The sequence below is a fragment of the Gavialis gangeticus genome, unplaced genomic scaffold (assembly GCF_001723915.1).
Source record: "Gavialis gangeticus isolate Ggan-Ray unplaced genomic scaffold, GavGan_comp1, whole genome shotgun sequence".
Taxonomy (NCBI): domain Eukaryota; kingdom Metazoa; phylum Chordata; order Crocodylia; family Gavialidae; genus Gavialis; species Gavialis gangeticus.
In genome coordinates, this window is record NW_017728993.1 from 21,151,638 (window position 1) to 21,165,441 (window position 13,804).

Here is a 13,804-nt window from a genome sequence, read left to right on the forward strand (position 1 = left end):
ATATATATATATATAAGGGCGGGGGGGTTTACAATTTCTCTCTCTGTCATATCCAACTGGGCCCCTAATCCCTGTTACTGGAGAGACAGAAGCTGGCTGCAGAACCCTAAGTCTGCTTGTAAATCAGCAGGCTGCAGGTACTAGCTATGGAGAGGCAAGCTCCAAAGTAATAAGCATGCTAGTTTGTGAAAGGAAAAACCCTGCACCTAGTTGCGTGCTGGGTCAGGCAACTGGAAGGGGATGGAGCCTGGAGCCATATAAGCCTGGCTCTTAAAAGAGAGCCTCAGACTGGGTCAGAGCCTGGAAGGAAAAGAAGAGTCTCAAAGAAGAAGCTGCTCAGCAGAAAGAGTCTCACATGGAGATAAGTTATGTGTTTCCATTTTGGTTTTGAGTCTGTTTTAGCTGTGAGCCACGGGGATGGCTGCAGGGGATTGGGTGCCTGGGGAAAGCACTGTGTGTGTGATGAAATGAGGTAATGAGTGAGCCCTTGCTGAAAGACGGGGCTCGAGCTTATAAGCTGTGAACTTTCACAAAGAGAGAGCCCACCGGAAGGGTGGGAGTGAGCATACTGAGGAGAGATCCCCGCATAAGACTCGGAGTCAAAAGATCTGGGTCAGAGTGAAGGACCTACAGACTCACTCAGGTCTTCTTATGGCAGCCTCTAAAACTTGCATCTTATTTACCATCAGAGATGTGGTGGGCGAGGACAGGTTGGTACCCTGGCAGGAGCTGGAGTAAAGAGCAGGATTAGTGGGGTCCACCAAAGGGTGCCACAGCTGCAGTTTGAAAATGGATCCCATTTAAAAAAAAAAAAAAGTTTTATTAAAAAGCGTCAAAACTTCCTGCAGGGTGCTGTACACACAGGCACAGCAGCACTTTACTAGTGTTTGCAAAACCAGAAGCAAAAGTGAGCAGCGTGAGACCAGCACTGACCAAGTCTGTTCACAAGCTGAGGGTGAGGTACAGAAAAGGCAACAGAGCAAAATCTAAGAGAAGGAAACCAGGGTTTGTGTCTTCATAATCCGCATTGTTGCTGGCTGCTCAGGGAGGGATTTCCAAAGTACTTCACTGGCTGCCCTCTGCTCACGTTGAAGCCAGGGGTAAGATCCACACTGCCTTCAGTGCAAGCAGAGCTAAACCAATACGGTCCCTTTTGAGAGTCCGGCCACCAACATAGAAAAAAGACAGCTGAAGAGCCAGGATTTTTTCTTCCGCCCGTAGTTGGTGGGATGACACACAAAAGCAATGCAGTTCAGACCAAGAACTGGAGCGGTCTTGATTCCTACAGCATAGCAAGAAGAGAAGTCCCTTTGCCTTCTACCCCTATGCCATATATTGTCGCCAAACCATTTTCCATGTGCACATCATATAGGAGAAAACCCAGAGAAGAGGAATAAAGGTGAGTGAAGTGGGAGAGATTGATTTTTAAGGAAACATTTATACCGCATTAAACATGTGCATCCACATGTAATTATTAGGCAGACGAGGTTCTTTGGGTAGATGTGATCTCTTTTAGTAGACCAACTGAAGAGTTGGAAAAGTTGTTCTTTGCAAGCTTTCAGGCACAAACACCCTTCTTCAGGCCTAGGGAGAGTTGAATGTCACTGGTTGGACTGGGGTGGGCATTGCCTGGGAAGATGTGTGCAGATCTGGGTACTGGAAGGGTGTATGCACCAGCACATCCACAATGTTACAGCTCAGAGAAACAGGCAAAAATGAAGCCTATGAAAAATTAAGCAGAACATGAGTAAAAGCTGTTGTGAGATTATCAGCATGTGGACTAACTAATAAAGTGGTGGATCTAGTATATGAGCCTGGACTGGACAAGACACTGGAGGCTCAGGGGGGAGTCCTTCTACCCTGGCCATAGGAGCAATAAAATAGGTGACATTGCTAATGTCTGGAGTAAATGACATGGCTAGCTTGTAAATTCACTTCCCCATCTGATTCTGCACAAAGATTTTTTTTTTTTAAAAGGAAAAACCAGAATATTGGGCTTCCATAGTGCTGAGCCTCTCTATGGTGATTCAATGGGTGCCTTCTCTCTCTTTCTCCCATCTGCAGGAAAGAAAAACTGCCCCTGTTCAAAGGTGCTGCCCAGCGGGGCCCAGGGAATAACCACGTAGGCAGCAAGCTGGAGAAGAGAAGCCAGACAAGTCTCAAGGATGATTCCCACTCCTCATAAAAGCTGAGAGAGGAAGACCGTTTTGCCGGCCGAGGAAAAGGAGTTGGCTCAGCTCCCCTGGGGTTTGAGCTGATAAGAGTTCTCTTTGTTTCTCCCCAGACAAGTATTTCTATAATAACAAATAGTCTGGAGGGGAGGGGGAAATTAGCTAGAAATTTTACTATTGATTTTCTTTTTACTGATGGCAAATCAATTCCAGCCCTTTTTGCTCATCTCTGGAAAAAAAGAGAATGGATAGATTAAAAAAGAAATCGGTTTTTTTGGCGGCCAAAAAAGCCGTTAGTTAACAGGAAAAAAAGGGGGGGAGGGGGGGACCATAAAAACCCTTTTGGTCTGCTTAAAGGGGCCATCCATCGACAGAGCAAACAGTTCAAAGTTCCTCGATACGCTGTGCGCTTCCTCCCGTGTTAGTGGCAAATTCTCACGTCTTTATGCCAGTTGCACGTGCCGTTCCAGTTATCTCGCTTTTTGTGTTTGCGGGTTAGGACTTATGGGCAGAGGGCAGGGATGTGCTCCTCCATGGGTCTGTGTTCATTTCTTGCCTGGTTAGGAGCTTTCCATGAGCTCCCTTAAGGAGCTGTTATACAGATCATTATTCAGAGAGACAGACGCATGCCTATGTGACTGCCATCGCCCATACAGCTAGCATAGCTGTTACAAGCTCTTGTTTTTGTGCCTCCACAAGACTGCAGCAAGCGTGCCCTCACTTGCAGTTCATGCAAGACCTGGATGCCAGGCACAGACCCCTCCAGGCCGGTGCCCAGCGAGGCCGGGCTCTCGCCTGCCCTGCCTGCAAGGCAGTAGGCAGCATTGGTTGGCTTCCCACTTGTGTCTCCTTAAAGGCTTCCCACAAGGGTCTCCCACTTGTGTCTCCTTAAACCCCTGCCTCCTCCTCTTAATGCTCCCTTGGCAAAGCCAGACAAGACTCGGCTTCTGGGGCAGGTTTCACCAGGGATGCTCTCTGCCACGGGCAGCCTCCTCCCTGGCTTACAGGACCAATACAAAGGTCAACCCAGGCTTCCCAGACACCCACGTTTCTAGTGAAACTGGAGTTCAAACACTAGGTAAAGACCTGATCTACCAGGCCGCTTAACTTTACTGTTCCCTTGTGTGAGTGCTTCTTGCTTGACCAAAACCACCCAACCTCTCCAGCACCGGAGAGGACGGGGCCCGATTTGCAGCTGCTGATCTGGGCCAGGCCAATTGTCAGACGTGGCCACAGGCAAAATTTAAAAAGACCTTGGTTTACACAGGTAGCAACCAGAAATCTAGAAGTGGACCCTGTGCTTTGCTTCTGTGCTTGCCCTCCAGCACATTGGGAGGCACAGAGGTAGTGTAGACAGCTCTATGCAACCTGAGGATTTCCATCTTGGAGGGAGAGGCCTTGGCTGCCCCCTGAGAGCAGCTTTCCACTTGCTTTGCACTGATGAGCAAACACAGTGGCAGCTGAGGATCTGCCTTGCAATCCCACGGCTCCAGTTCAGTGCCCACCGACGTGTATTTTGCTGTGTCTGGAGATACAGAGGGACTGACTGTGAACCTGTTGTGCCATCGCATAAAGCCAGGCAGCCTCCCAAAGCAATAGGAGCCTGTGGGAACAAGCAAGGGGCAGAACTTGGCCCTGCCTGTCTCTCGCAATGGACCAGATGCCAAGAAAGCAACAAATACTCTTTGACAACATCTGTGTGTTTACAGTCTATCAACCTGATTCTTCCTTTCTTTCTTTCTTTTTTAATCTCTGGGAAGGGGTGAGATGGGAGAAGAAGAAACAAGCTGAAAACAGGAAAGGGTGACCCAGGGGAAGGAAAACGATAAAAACAAACTCAATATTGTCAGCATTTCAAGGTTATAGGGTTAAACTGTGTGCATTTTTAAGAAGAGAAAAGTGCCTTAATATGATGAATACCAATGCACCGAAAAGGCACAGTGCTGGCTTCCTGTCTCTATAAGCAGAGTAATGAATAGCGGTGACAGCATGATAATTAAAATGACCTCTTGGAGATATGGATTAGAAGGCATGCAGAAGGGGGATAGCTTGTCCTTTGAATTAATCTAATGTTAATTTATGACTGTAGTTGGGTTTTATAAGGTTTTAGTGGAAGATTTTCAAAGTTGGTTTATTTGGGGGGGAGAAAATGTTCCTTTTGCATATTGATTGAAAGAAAACACTTGCAGAACTCTGTTATTGCTTTGCAAATGGTTTCTTATAATTGTACAGTTGCAGGTTGTCTTCTACTCTCGAGAGAATCTGTCTACTCTAGGAAGACTGAATAAAGTGATTCAGTGTGTGGAAGTGGTGTGTTTCTCCTCATTTTCATTGTCTATCTTGCAGTATTGATCATGATCCTTGGTGTTAGCTGGAAATGGGAGGCGCTGCAAAGCCATCTCACTGTTTTGTGGGCAGTTCTCCAAGGTTCCCTTGACTTGGCCTCTGTATTTGGATGTGTTGGATTTACTTCGAAATGGCATTGCCATGAAGGTGAACCTCTCCATTCCTGGCTTGCTTCCCTTCATACAAACTTGCAGCTCAGCCTGTCCTCACAACATCTCCTGGACATATCAATGTGATCTTAAACCTAACTGGGCTATTCACATATTTCTCCTAAGTCCTCTTCACTTTCCCATGAGCTCTGTCACACCTGGCCCCTGGTCAGGACACCTGGGGTGATATGAAATTTCACTGAAATAAAGTGCTTCATTCAAGCCAAATCATTTTACCAAGACACGGTGGTTCTGATGCAGCTTTCAAGGCAGAGAGACTCACGCTCTGTAGCCTGCTGATTAAGGCACTGCCTTGACATGAGGTTGTTGGGTGTTTCAGGTTCAAATCTCTGCTCATATTGAGTCATAGTCAGCCTGGGACGGCAAACTGCTTTGAATCCGGTAGATCAGACTTGAACTTGAGTCTTCCAAGCCCCAGACCAAAGCTGTAGTCATTAAAGAACAGACAGATACATATTCTTGTTAAAACTCAGATTTTTATCACTAAAAGGGGATATTTTCAAACAATTCTGGTTTTGCTGGAACATTTGAAAGGTGCTTGCTTTTTTTCCAATGCAGGAACAAAAAAACCCAGCTGTCAAGACCTTAGGCATTGCAATGAAATGGAATTGTTGCCCACTTTTCTTGCAGACCTGCAAGCTGGTGACAACCTTCAGCTCCTTCTGGACTCTTATCCCTCTGTCCAGGCTGCACCCAAATCCTGATGCTCCTTTCTCCATCGTGTTTCCAAGATCCAGACTCTTTTTTTGCTTTGCAGATGGCTAAAACTCTTGGTGGGTTAGAGAGGACAAGGAGCAGGACACGACCAGGAGTGGGGGCGATAACAGCCCATTAGTAATCATCCATCCCTGCAACCTCCCTCCCATTTCCTCGACCCTCCTTGCAGTCCTATGCAGTCCATACAAATACAGCCACTGCATAAAATCACCTTCTTTTTCTATCACTCAGAGCACATCAGCCTCACTTTGAAGGTCTCCCTTGCTCCATCACATCAAGTTCAGGTTTCAGGGCTGATGGGGATAACGGACACTTTATGCTTCATATTCATCAGAAGTGAAAAAATGTGTGCGTGTGTATACATATAGGTAGCTAGATAGAGAAATAGATATAGATCTATATATAGATAGAGCTATATCTATCTCTCTATGTATAGCTATAGGCAGACACAACAGACACAGCTGTGGTTCAGTCTGAGGCACTTTACAATGGGATATGAACAGCCATCTATCTATCTATCTATTTATCTAAATAGATGGGATTAAAAATCTAGATTTAAAATGGGATATGAACAGCTATCTATCTATCTAGATATATGGCTGTTCATATCCCATTTTAAAGTGCTTCAGACTGAACCACAGCTGTGTCTGTTGTGTCTGCCTGTATTTATACCAGTAAAGCTAAAGCATGACACCGTACATGTGTTTCATGCAGGTTATACTAGTAATAGCTACACTCATCCTGGCATAGGAGTGGACAGAAGGAAACGGTTACAACAGCTCCTTGTGACCCATGGTAAAGTGGTATAATTGAATACTGCTATAATTTTTTCATCCATCCACAGCCTGTAGTATGTATATCTGACCAGTTCAATTCCCCTCACCCTTCCCTTTTCATATGTGCTGCCAGTGTGTTTAATTGCAACACCTTCATGACGAGGAGCGTGACTTCATGCTCATTTTTACAGTACAGCAGGGCTTCCTCCTACTTGAAGGTCTGGGCAGTACATTGTAAATGCTAAATAATGACTGCACTTGGGAGTGATGTCTTCCCAGTTATTAATTCTGCTTCGACCTCCAATGTAGGTGAGTCCTTCCACCTCTTGTGGCCGTCGCTGTAACCTGGGGATAGTAATAATTACTTAGGACCCAGCTCTACAACTCTCCCCTTCAGTCATAATTAAGTCTGCCTGCGTTCCCATCTGGAGTACAGTACAACATGACTAAGGGTGGAACAGTTGGGCAGTTAATCTTTGTCCAATGTAAAGTGCTAAATAATAATATTGTATTAAATCAAATTGGTCCTGGAGTCCTGCGGGGTCAACTGGTTTGGAAGGTCTTTCAGCTAAAGTACGTCTGGTTATTTCGTGTCTGTGGTCGAGCATGCCTGCGATGGGATGGAGATGGATATAGGAATACGTGGAAGAAATCCCCCTTCAATCTATGTAGTCACAGCAGGCAGTGATTACGTACCTCTTTCCTTGTCCTGTTCTATATGGTCAGCTTTGTTGGAAGGGAAAAGAGATTAAAACATGTTAATTATGCAGGAAAGGGTGAGTTTTTAAGAGAATGTCTCTTAAAAAGTACATGAATTAAGGGGACATATACTTGTAAGGGGCAATATCCATAGAGGACAATGCAACACAGAATATGTGAAGAGGAGGTTATTTACAGTGACAGAAAAAGATGGGAATGAGCTTTCAGGTAGTGCCTATTATAGCAGGCATCAAATATTTATAATATCTTCTGTCGCAGTCTGGCATGTTTCTGCAGTTAATATAAGCAAAGTGGTTATCGTTTGACTAATTGGTCAAGGCTCAGGCTAAGGGATGGGAGAAATGTCTCCCCTCCCCTTTTTTTTTATTTCTTTTTTAATAACAAGAGGAATAAAGACAGAAATGGTGAGATTAAAAAATCTGCAAACTCAGGTCTAAGCAAACAACTTCCCCTGGCAAGGAAAACTAATCAAACCCATTTTGTCAAGGTTTTTGGTTGTAGCTGTGTTGGTCTAAGGACATGGGCAGACAATGCTCTTTGAGTAAATGCAATATCTTTTATTCGAGCAACTAAATAGTTGGAAAAATTGTTTTTTGCAAGCTTTTGGGTACAGATACCTTCTTCGGGCATTAGCTAGAGTCTGCTGTTGGTGTGGGTGCTCTTCTGGGTCGATCAGAAGCCCATCTACTTGGGAGAGCACCCAAACCAGCAGCAGGCTCTCTCCAATGCCTGAAGAAGGGTGTGTGTGTGCCCAAAAGCTTGCAAAGAACAAGTTTTCCTACCCGTTTTGTGGTATCCGAAGTGGTGTCTGCACAGTGTATGTAAAACAAATAGGCAGAAATACCTCTTTGCATCTCATTGATTTGACTAATGGAGGCCACTCTTAAATACAACATCTTGATTTTACTATACTTTTGCAAAGAAGTCAAAGTTTCTCAAGGGCCAGAGATTTTGTCTTTGGATGCTGTCGGGGAACAGCAGCCCCAAGGTTACGGTGGACCGAGGGTTTTGGTATGGAACAGGCGGGATTAGCGGCGAGGAGTCTGAGTGGTACGGGACTCGTGCGGTTTCAAACAAGTGGATTTTATTTACTTACGCTTCTGGAGCATAGGCAGAGAAGCTTGCTTCGGTTACAGTTAGATTACGAACAACAAAGGGGTCTGTTGGCCCACGGGGTTTTCGACCTGAGCCCTTGCTTTCTAGCCTGGGGGCTAGGTGCGGCTGCCCAACTCGATAGTCCCAGGGCTGGTCAACAGCTCATGAATGGGAGAACGAACAACGAAACGGTAACGAGAGTCTAACGTGAACGAAACGAGCGGTCGATGAAATGCCGAGGTCGATGTGGAACGATGCCGGAGTCGGTGCTGGAGCAAGGTAACGATGTCACGGTCGGTGGTCGATGTAGGGTCGGGTCAATCGGGCTCGTGGTCAGTAGTCGATGAGAGAAATCGGTTCAGTAGCCAGAAGATCAATACGGAATAATCAGATCGAAGACGAAGAGGAATCGATCGCAAAACCGCAGTCGTGAGGAGACCAGTGGGCCTAAAGCCCTCCTGAGAAGCGATCCCTGTCAGAACAGCCTCTGCTCTCAGGACAGATCTCTCCCTGTGAGACAGTCTCTGCCAACGCAGTCTCTGTTCTTAGGTCGAGCGTGGTCTCCCCCGTCTCTCCGGTCTCTCCCCCCCCGGGGGAGGGGCTCACAAGTCTTTTAAGGCAACCAGGTAGCCAATCAGGCTGCTTTGTTCTTAGAAATTTCTAGTCTAATTACATCATGCTCTTCAGAGTTGAGCATGTTCACAGTAATAAGAGTTTGACTGACAAGCCAGATAGTTGGCAGATTTGAGCATGCGTGTTGTTACAAAACTAGGTCAGTTGTGATTGACAAGCCAATAGGTTGTATGGGGGGCACATGCTGGGCATGCGGTGGAATTTTCTGCTTACTAGGCTTGTCTGCGCATGTCCAGACCGAACTCTCTGTGTTATCAGCGTACATTCAACATTTTGCTTGGACAGATGCTTAGAGAGAAGAGGAGCTGCACAGTGGAGGAAAGCAAGTGCCCTTTTATAAAACTAAGGTCTACCTCCTTAGGGACAAAAGCCAGGGGAATTGTGCATGTAAAATACATTAATATATAAATGTATTTATCAGTAGAGAAACTGAGGGAAGCAAGAGTGGGTGGATGGATGGCTTTGGTATGGTAATCTCACCTGCAAGGCTCAACCCTGCATGAGAGTTGTGCCAAAATGCATCAATTGGCGGGCCTGGGAGACATGGTGCCCCATCAGATATGTTGCAACGTAGCATCCAGAGGGATTTGCCCGTGTTAAAGCTGAGGCAGTGTATATATTCCCTTCCGTGGCAACCATCTCTACTATGAGGTCCAGAAGGAACTGAACCCTTCACAGCCCGTTGGGGAAAACAGGGTTAATATAGGAGCTGGAGTCATATAGACCCTTCCACTTCTAGAGTCCTGTTGCCCTGCCATGATCACCATCTGGGCACATTGGGCCTTTAAAGCCCAACGAAAGACCCCTGTTGACTGCAGTTAGCTTCAAATCGGGCTCAGAAATAGGACAATAAAAGAAGCATGATACCTAAAAAGCATATTTATCCCGCATGCCTATACAATAACGTTCTTGGGTCATACCAGGCTCACGGCGGGTAAGGTGCTTTTCTTTTAAGGCTTTAAATTCCCAACAAAGGACAGCATAACTGATTTTGAACCATATATTACTATAACAAATACATACACCTTTTATTTTGGGATGTCCTGAGGGTCCTCCTTTCTGGGGGAGAGGACATGCAGTTTCATTCACCCCCAATATTTTCTCTCGGATCTGGGGGGCAATGCACCTCTCGGAAGATGACCAGTGAATTATCTCGCCCTACCTGGAAGCGATTTCATGAATATTAAAATGATGAAATTAACTTGTTTTCTGAGCATTCTGCTCTCCCGTCAAGAAAATCCTGCCACAAACCTCCACGCAGGCAGTCTAACTCTGTTGAATTGGACCCTCACTGTGAAGGGATTATATATTCTGATTGGGGCTGCATTTGCAATTATTTTCTCTGCCACACCAAAGACCTTTACTGCAGAGCTGCAAACCAGTTATAGGAACATGAAATGCTTTGACTTCTTCACTAGGGAAACATTAATCCAATCACAGGTTATGTCCATTACAGACTATGGCAATATTGTATACAGGAATTCCCGGGAGAAGGTTCTACAAAAATTGGAATCTCTCTATAACCATGTTATGAGATTTACTGGTGTGGATAAAATGGGCAGAGGTAAAATTACCAGGCTGGCTATCTCTAAAAGACAGGTGAAGTCTGCTGGCTATCATTGCTTCATAATATTACAAATGGAAAAGCCCTGAAGTAATTGAATAACACATCTGCTAGAGAAAAAAAAATGCTGTGAACTGTTATAACCTAAAGATAGACTGGAAGGAAACAATATATATACAGCAGCAAGTTAAAAGGAAAAAGATGCTTTCCTTACCTGGCATTAGGAGATATCACAAACACCTAGACTGCTGGGCTTTGTCAGTGCCTCCATGTGCATATATGTGTATATGTGTGTGTAAATTAGACCATTTTTCTTAACTGCTTGAAGGACAGTAGTGGATAGCAAAGGCATTATAAGCAGAGCTTTCCGTTTCCTTTTGTATCAGAGCCTACCAAGCTCATTTAATGTGATCAGCAACACTTAGGGAGCCTATTGTTTGTCTTTCAGACTAATAATGCTTTACAGGCATATGTAGTAAAGAACTCTAATCACTTATTAGTGAGCAATAAGTAGGGCTTTGTCTATGTTCAGATTTAGTATTTGGGGGTCGCTACGCCTAATTTGGCAGAAGGGGATGGGGAAGGGAAGAGACGTACATGCAACGTAATGCAAGCTTTCAGGGTTTAGCTTAAAACATGCTTTTCCAAAGGGAATGACTGGTATTGGGGTAGATCTAGAAACCAGGGTACTAGTCTGACTTCTGGGGACTCAATGGCAGGTTTGATGTTAACTTTAAAGGGGCCAGAATTTCACCCTTGGAGACTTGAGTTCTGTTCCCAGGTTCACCAACATTTTGACACTTATGAAGTCAAGCAACACATCTCTGTGCTTCTTCTGTGTTTACTGTTGTATAGTATCATTATAATACAATAGCAATATTGTCTTTCTGTAGCATGATAGGCGTGAGAAATCTCATAGAACTTTATAAGCACGACACAATCGATAGTCTTAACAAGTGTTATAATCCCCATTCTCTCTCTCTCTTTCTCTCTCTCTCTCTCTCTATATATATATGCACAACAGAATCAATAGTCTCAATGAGTGTTATACTACCCATTTTCTCTATAGAGAGAAATATATATAGAGAGAGAAATATATATATATAATATGTATGTATATTTATATTTATAAGCATGACAGAATCAATGGTCTCAATGAGTGTTATAATCCCCATTCTATATATATATATATGTATGTGTGTGTGTGTGTGTGTGTGTGTGTGTGTGTCTGTATATAAATATGTGTATATGTATAATGTGTGTGTGTGTATGTGTGTGCATATATATATGTGTGTGTGTGTGTGTGTGTGTGTGTATGTATGTGTATATATATATATATATATATATATATATGGGCCACTAACACAGATAGAGTTGATGTGATCTGTTTAAGGTCATATAGGAAGTCTGTAGTAGAGCTGGGAATAAAACTTAGATCATTTAACACTGAGTCTTGCACTGCTATTGGATAATGCTGATGATCATATTGCAAGTAACTCACTAGCTTGTAAATGCTCACACAGAAGCTATTATGGAAGACAAGTATTATTCTTATTTATAGTGGTAAAATAGCTGCATCAAAAATAAAAGAGATTTTTTTTTTTGGTGGTGGTGGGGGGGTTACAAAAAAAAATATTTTTTTCCTACTCCATCCATGCCAGATAAATTATAGAGTAATGATAATTTGGCATCAAGCATGCTATATTCATCTAGGATTGCAATATGATAAGTGTAAAATCAGTACAAATCTCATAGACCACAAATTAATAGCTATTATCATTCCCATTATGCAGCTGGATAAACTGAGGCTTGGGGAAGTTGAGGTGGTTGTTGAAAGTCACATGGTAAGACAAAGACCATTATTAAAAGAACCAGGAAACCTGGTCTCTACAGGTTTGCTCTAACCCTTTGTATACACAGCTTCTGGAAAGGTAAAGCAGAAAGCCCAGTGTGCTTTAGTGAATGTTAAGTTCTTACATTTCTTTGCTCAGCTTGCTTGCTAGTGCATGCTTAAAACATTTATGAAGCATAGAAGAAAATAGCAAATAGGTTTATTTTGTACAGAGACCAAAACTCCAGGCTGCTGGCAGGGAGATGGGCAGCTGGGATACCACTGTTACGAGTCCTTGGTGCAGAATCACTCTTTGCATTGCTCTTGAAAGATAAGCTTGAAGCTTGATTCAATGAGGACACTGGCACAGCAGGAAAAGTTGTCCTGGTTAAAGCTGTTTCTCTGATACTGCTACTTTCTGCTTGTCCTGCGTTGGAGACGGCTGTCAAATGACGTACACAGCAGCATTCAAATCTGGAACTAGGTTTGGGACAACCCCCATTTGGATGGAAAGATGGGTCTGGGACGCTTGGCTCCTTATGGTGAGTGAGTGACCTCTGCAAAATATGGAGCAGGGTCTAGAATTCAAAGTCACGCTGTTTGAAGCATCAGGCACAATGACCATGTACTGTGGGCAACAATGTTTTGGGAGGTGTGTAGGATCTGGGGGAGGAAGCTGGTATGACAAAAGCCAGAGTGCTGTGGATGGCCTGGCTGAATTTGCAGGTGGTTTGCTTTTCTCTCTTTACTTTCTCACTGTCACTATACCTGTAGTTTGTTTAAACATAAAAATAAAAATGATGTTAAGCAGCAAGGAAGGGCTAATGAGTTTAACATTGTTGCTGTTTTTGTCATGCCTAAATGTCCTGATCTCTGGGGAAACCACAACCAGGTAAGACTTTTTTTAAAACTCCTTTCCCCACCTTTACAAGTTGCCAAGTGATGTTGAAAAGCATGTTTCTTAAAACATGTTCGCTAACTCATTTCAAACATTTTCACTGGGAAACTGCATAGGGGAAGCATTATATGAGCAGTTAAGATGAGGATAATGAGATGCTATCTTGATGATAATCAGATGCACAGTAGCAGTAGACACCTAGAAGAGCCAGTTGCTGCTGTACTGAAGGAGCTAGACACTGCTTCAGGACAGCACTTTTCATTGTACTGTACTGGATGCACTTTTTTGTGCTGTTGGAGACAAGGGCACAAATCATGTTTAAGGCAATAACCAAGAGGACATTAAACTGATGGGGCTTTGCCCTACTAACCCCTTGTTCCCAGCTATCCTCACTGGGATAAAGCCTGCGTATCATGAACCCAGGGTCTGAGAGCAGCTGCTTGTCTACTCATAAACTAGTCTAACAACTCACCATCATTTCTGGAGCCGGACTGGGCTGTGCGTTGTCCCATTGCTCTTGGAGCAGGCAGTGCTGGCATTGACAAAAGTGGCTCTGCTACAAACCACCCTGCAAATCTCTCCTTTTCTAGCTAAAAGGGCATTGACTTCAGTGCCTCCTCCCCCATGTACTGTTCAAATATCCAGCTACTAAGTAGATGAGATGGTAAGGTGCAATCTTTTAAATGCAGTATGGATTTCTTCCTCTGAATTAAGTACTGTATCATTTTACAAAAGTGTCTTTTGCTTGCTGCTAGAGCCATATATATCAAATGTTTGCTCCAGTTCTTCTGGCTGAAACCTCCCTACATGAGTACAATTTGGTTATTTGTGGGGAAAGGGATTTAACAGTGGGGGTCTACTACAGACCCTCCAACCAAGGGGA

The 13,804-nt window shown here is 44.0% G+C and overlaps 1 protein-coding gene across 1 annotated transcript in view; it reads left to right on the forward strand.

Moving 5' to 3' along the window:
- The window catches only part of AGBL4 (ATP/GTP binding protein like 4), a 1,816,099-nt gene extending 1,811,626 nt beyond the window's left edge, over nt 1–4,473 (forward strand). Inside the window, exon 15 of the mRNA XM_019528308.1 lies at nt 2,065–4,473. Within this exon, the coding sequence (XP_019383853.1) occupies nt 2,065–2,185 (121 nt within the window). The 3' untranslated portion in view covers nt 2,186–4,473. The remainder of the gene's footprint in view (nt 1–2,064) is intronic.
- Nucleotides 4,474–13,804: the final 9,331 nt, after the last annotated feature.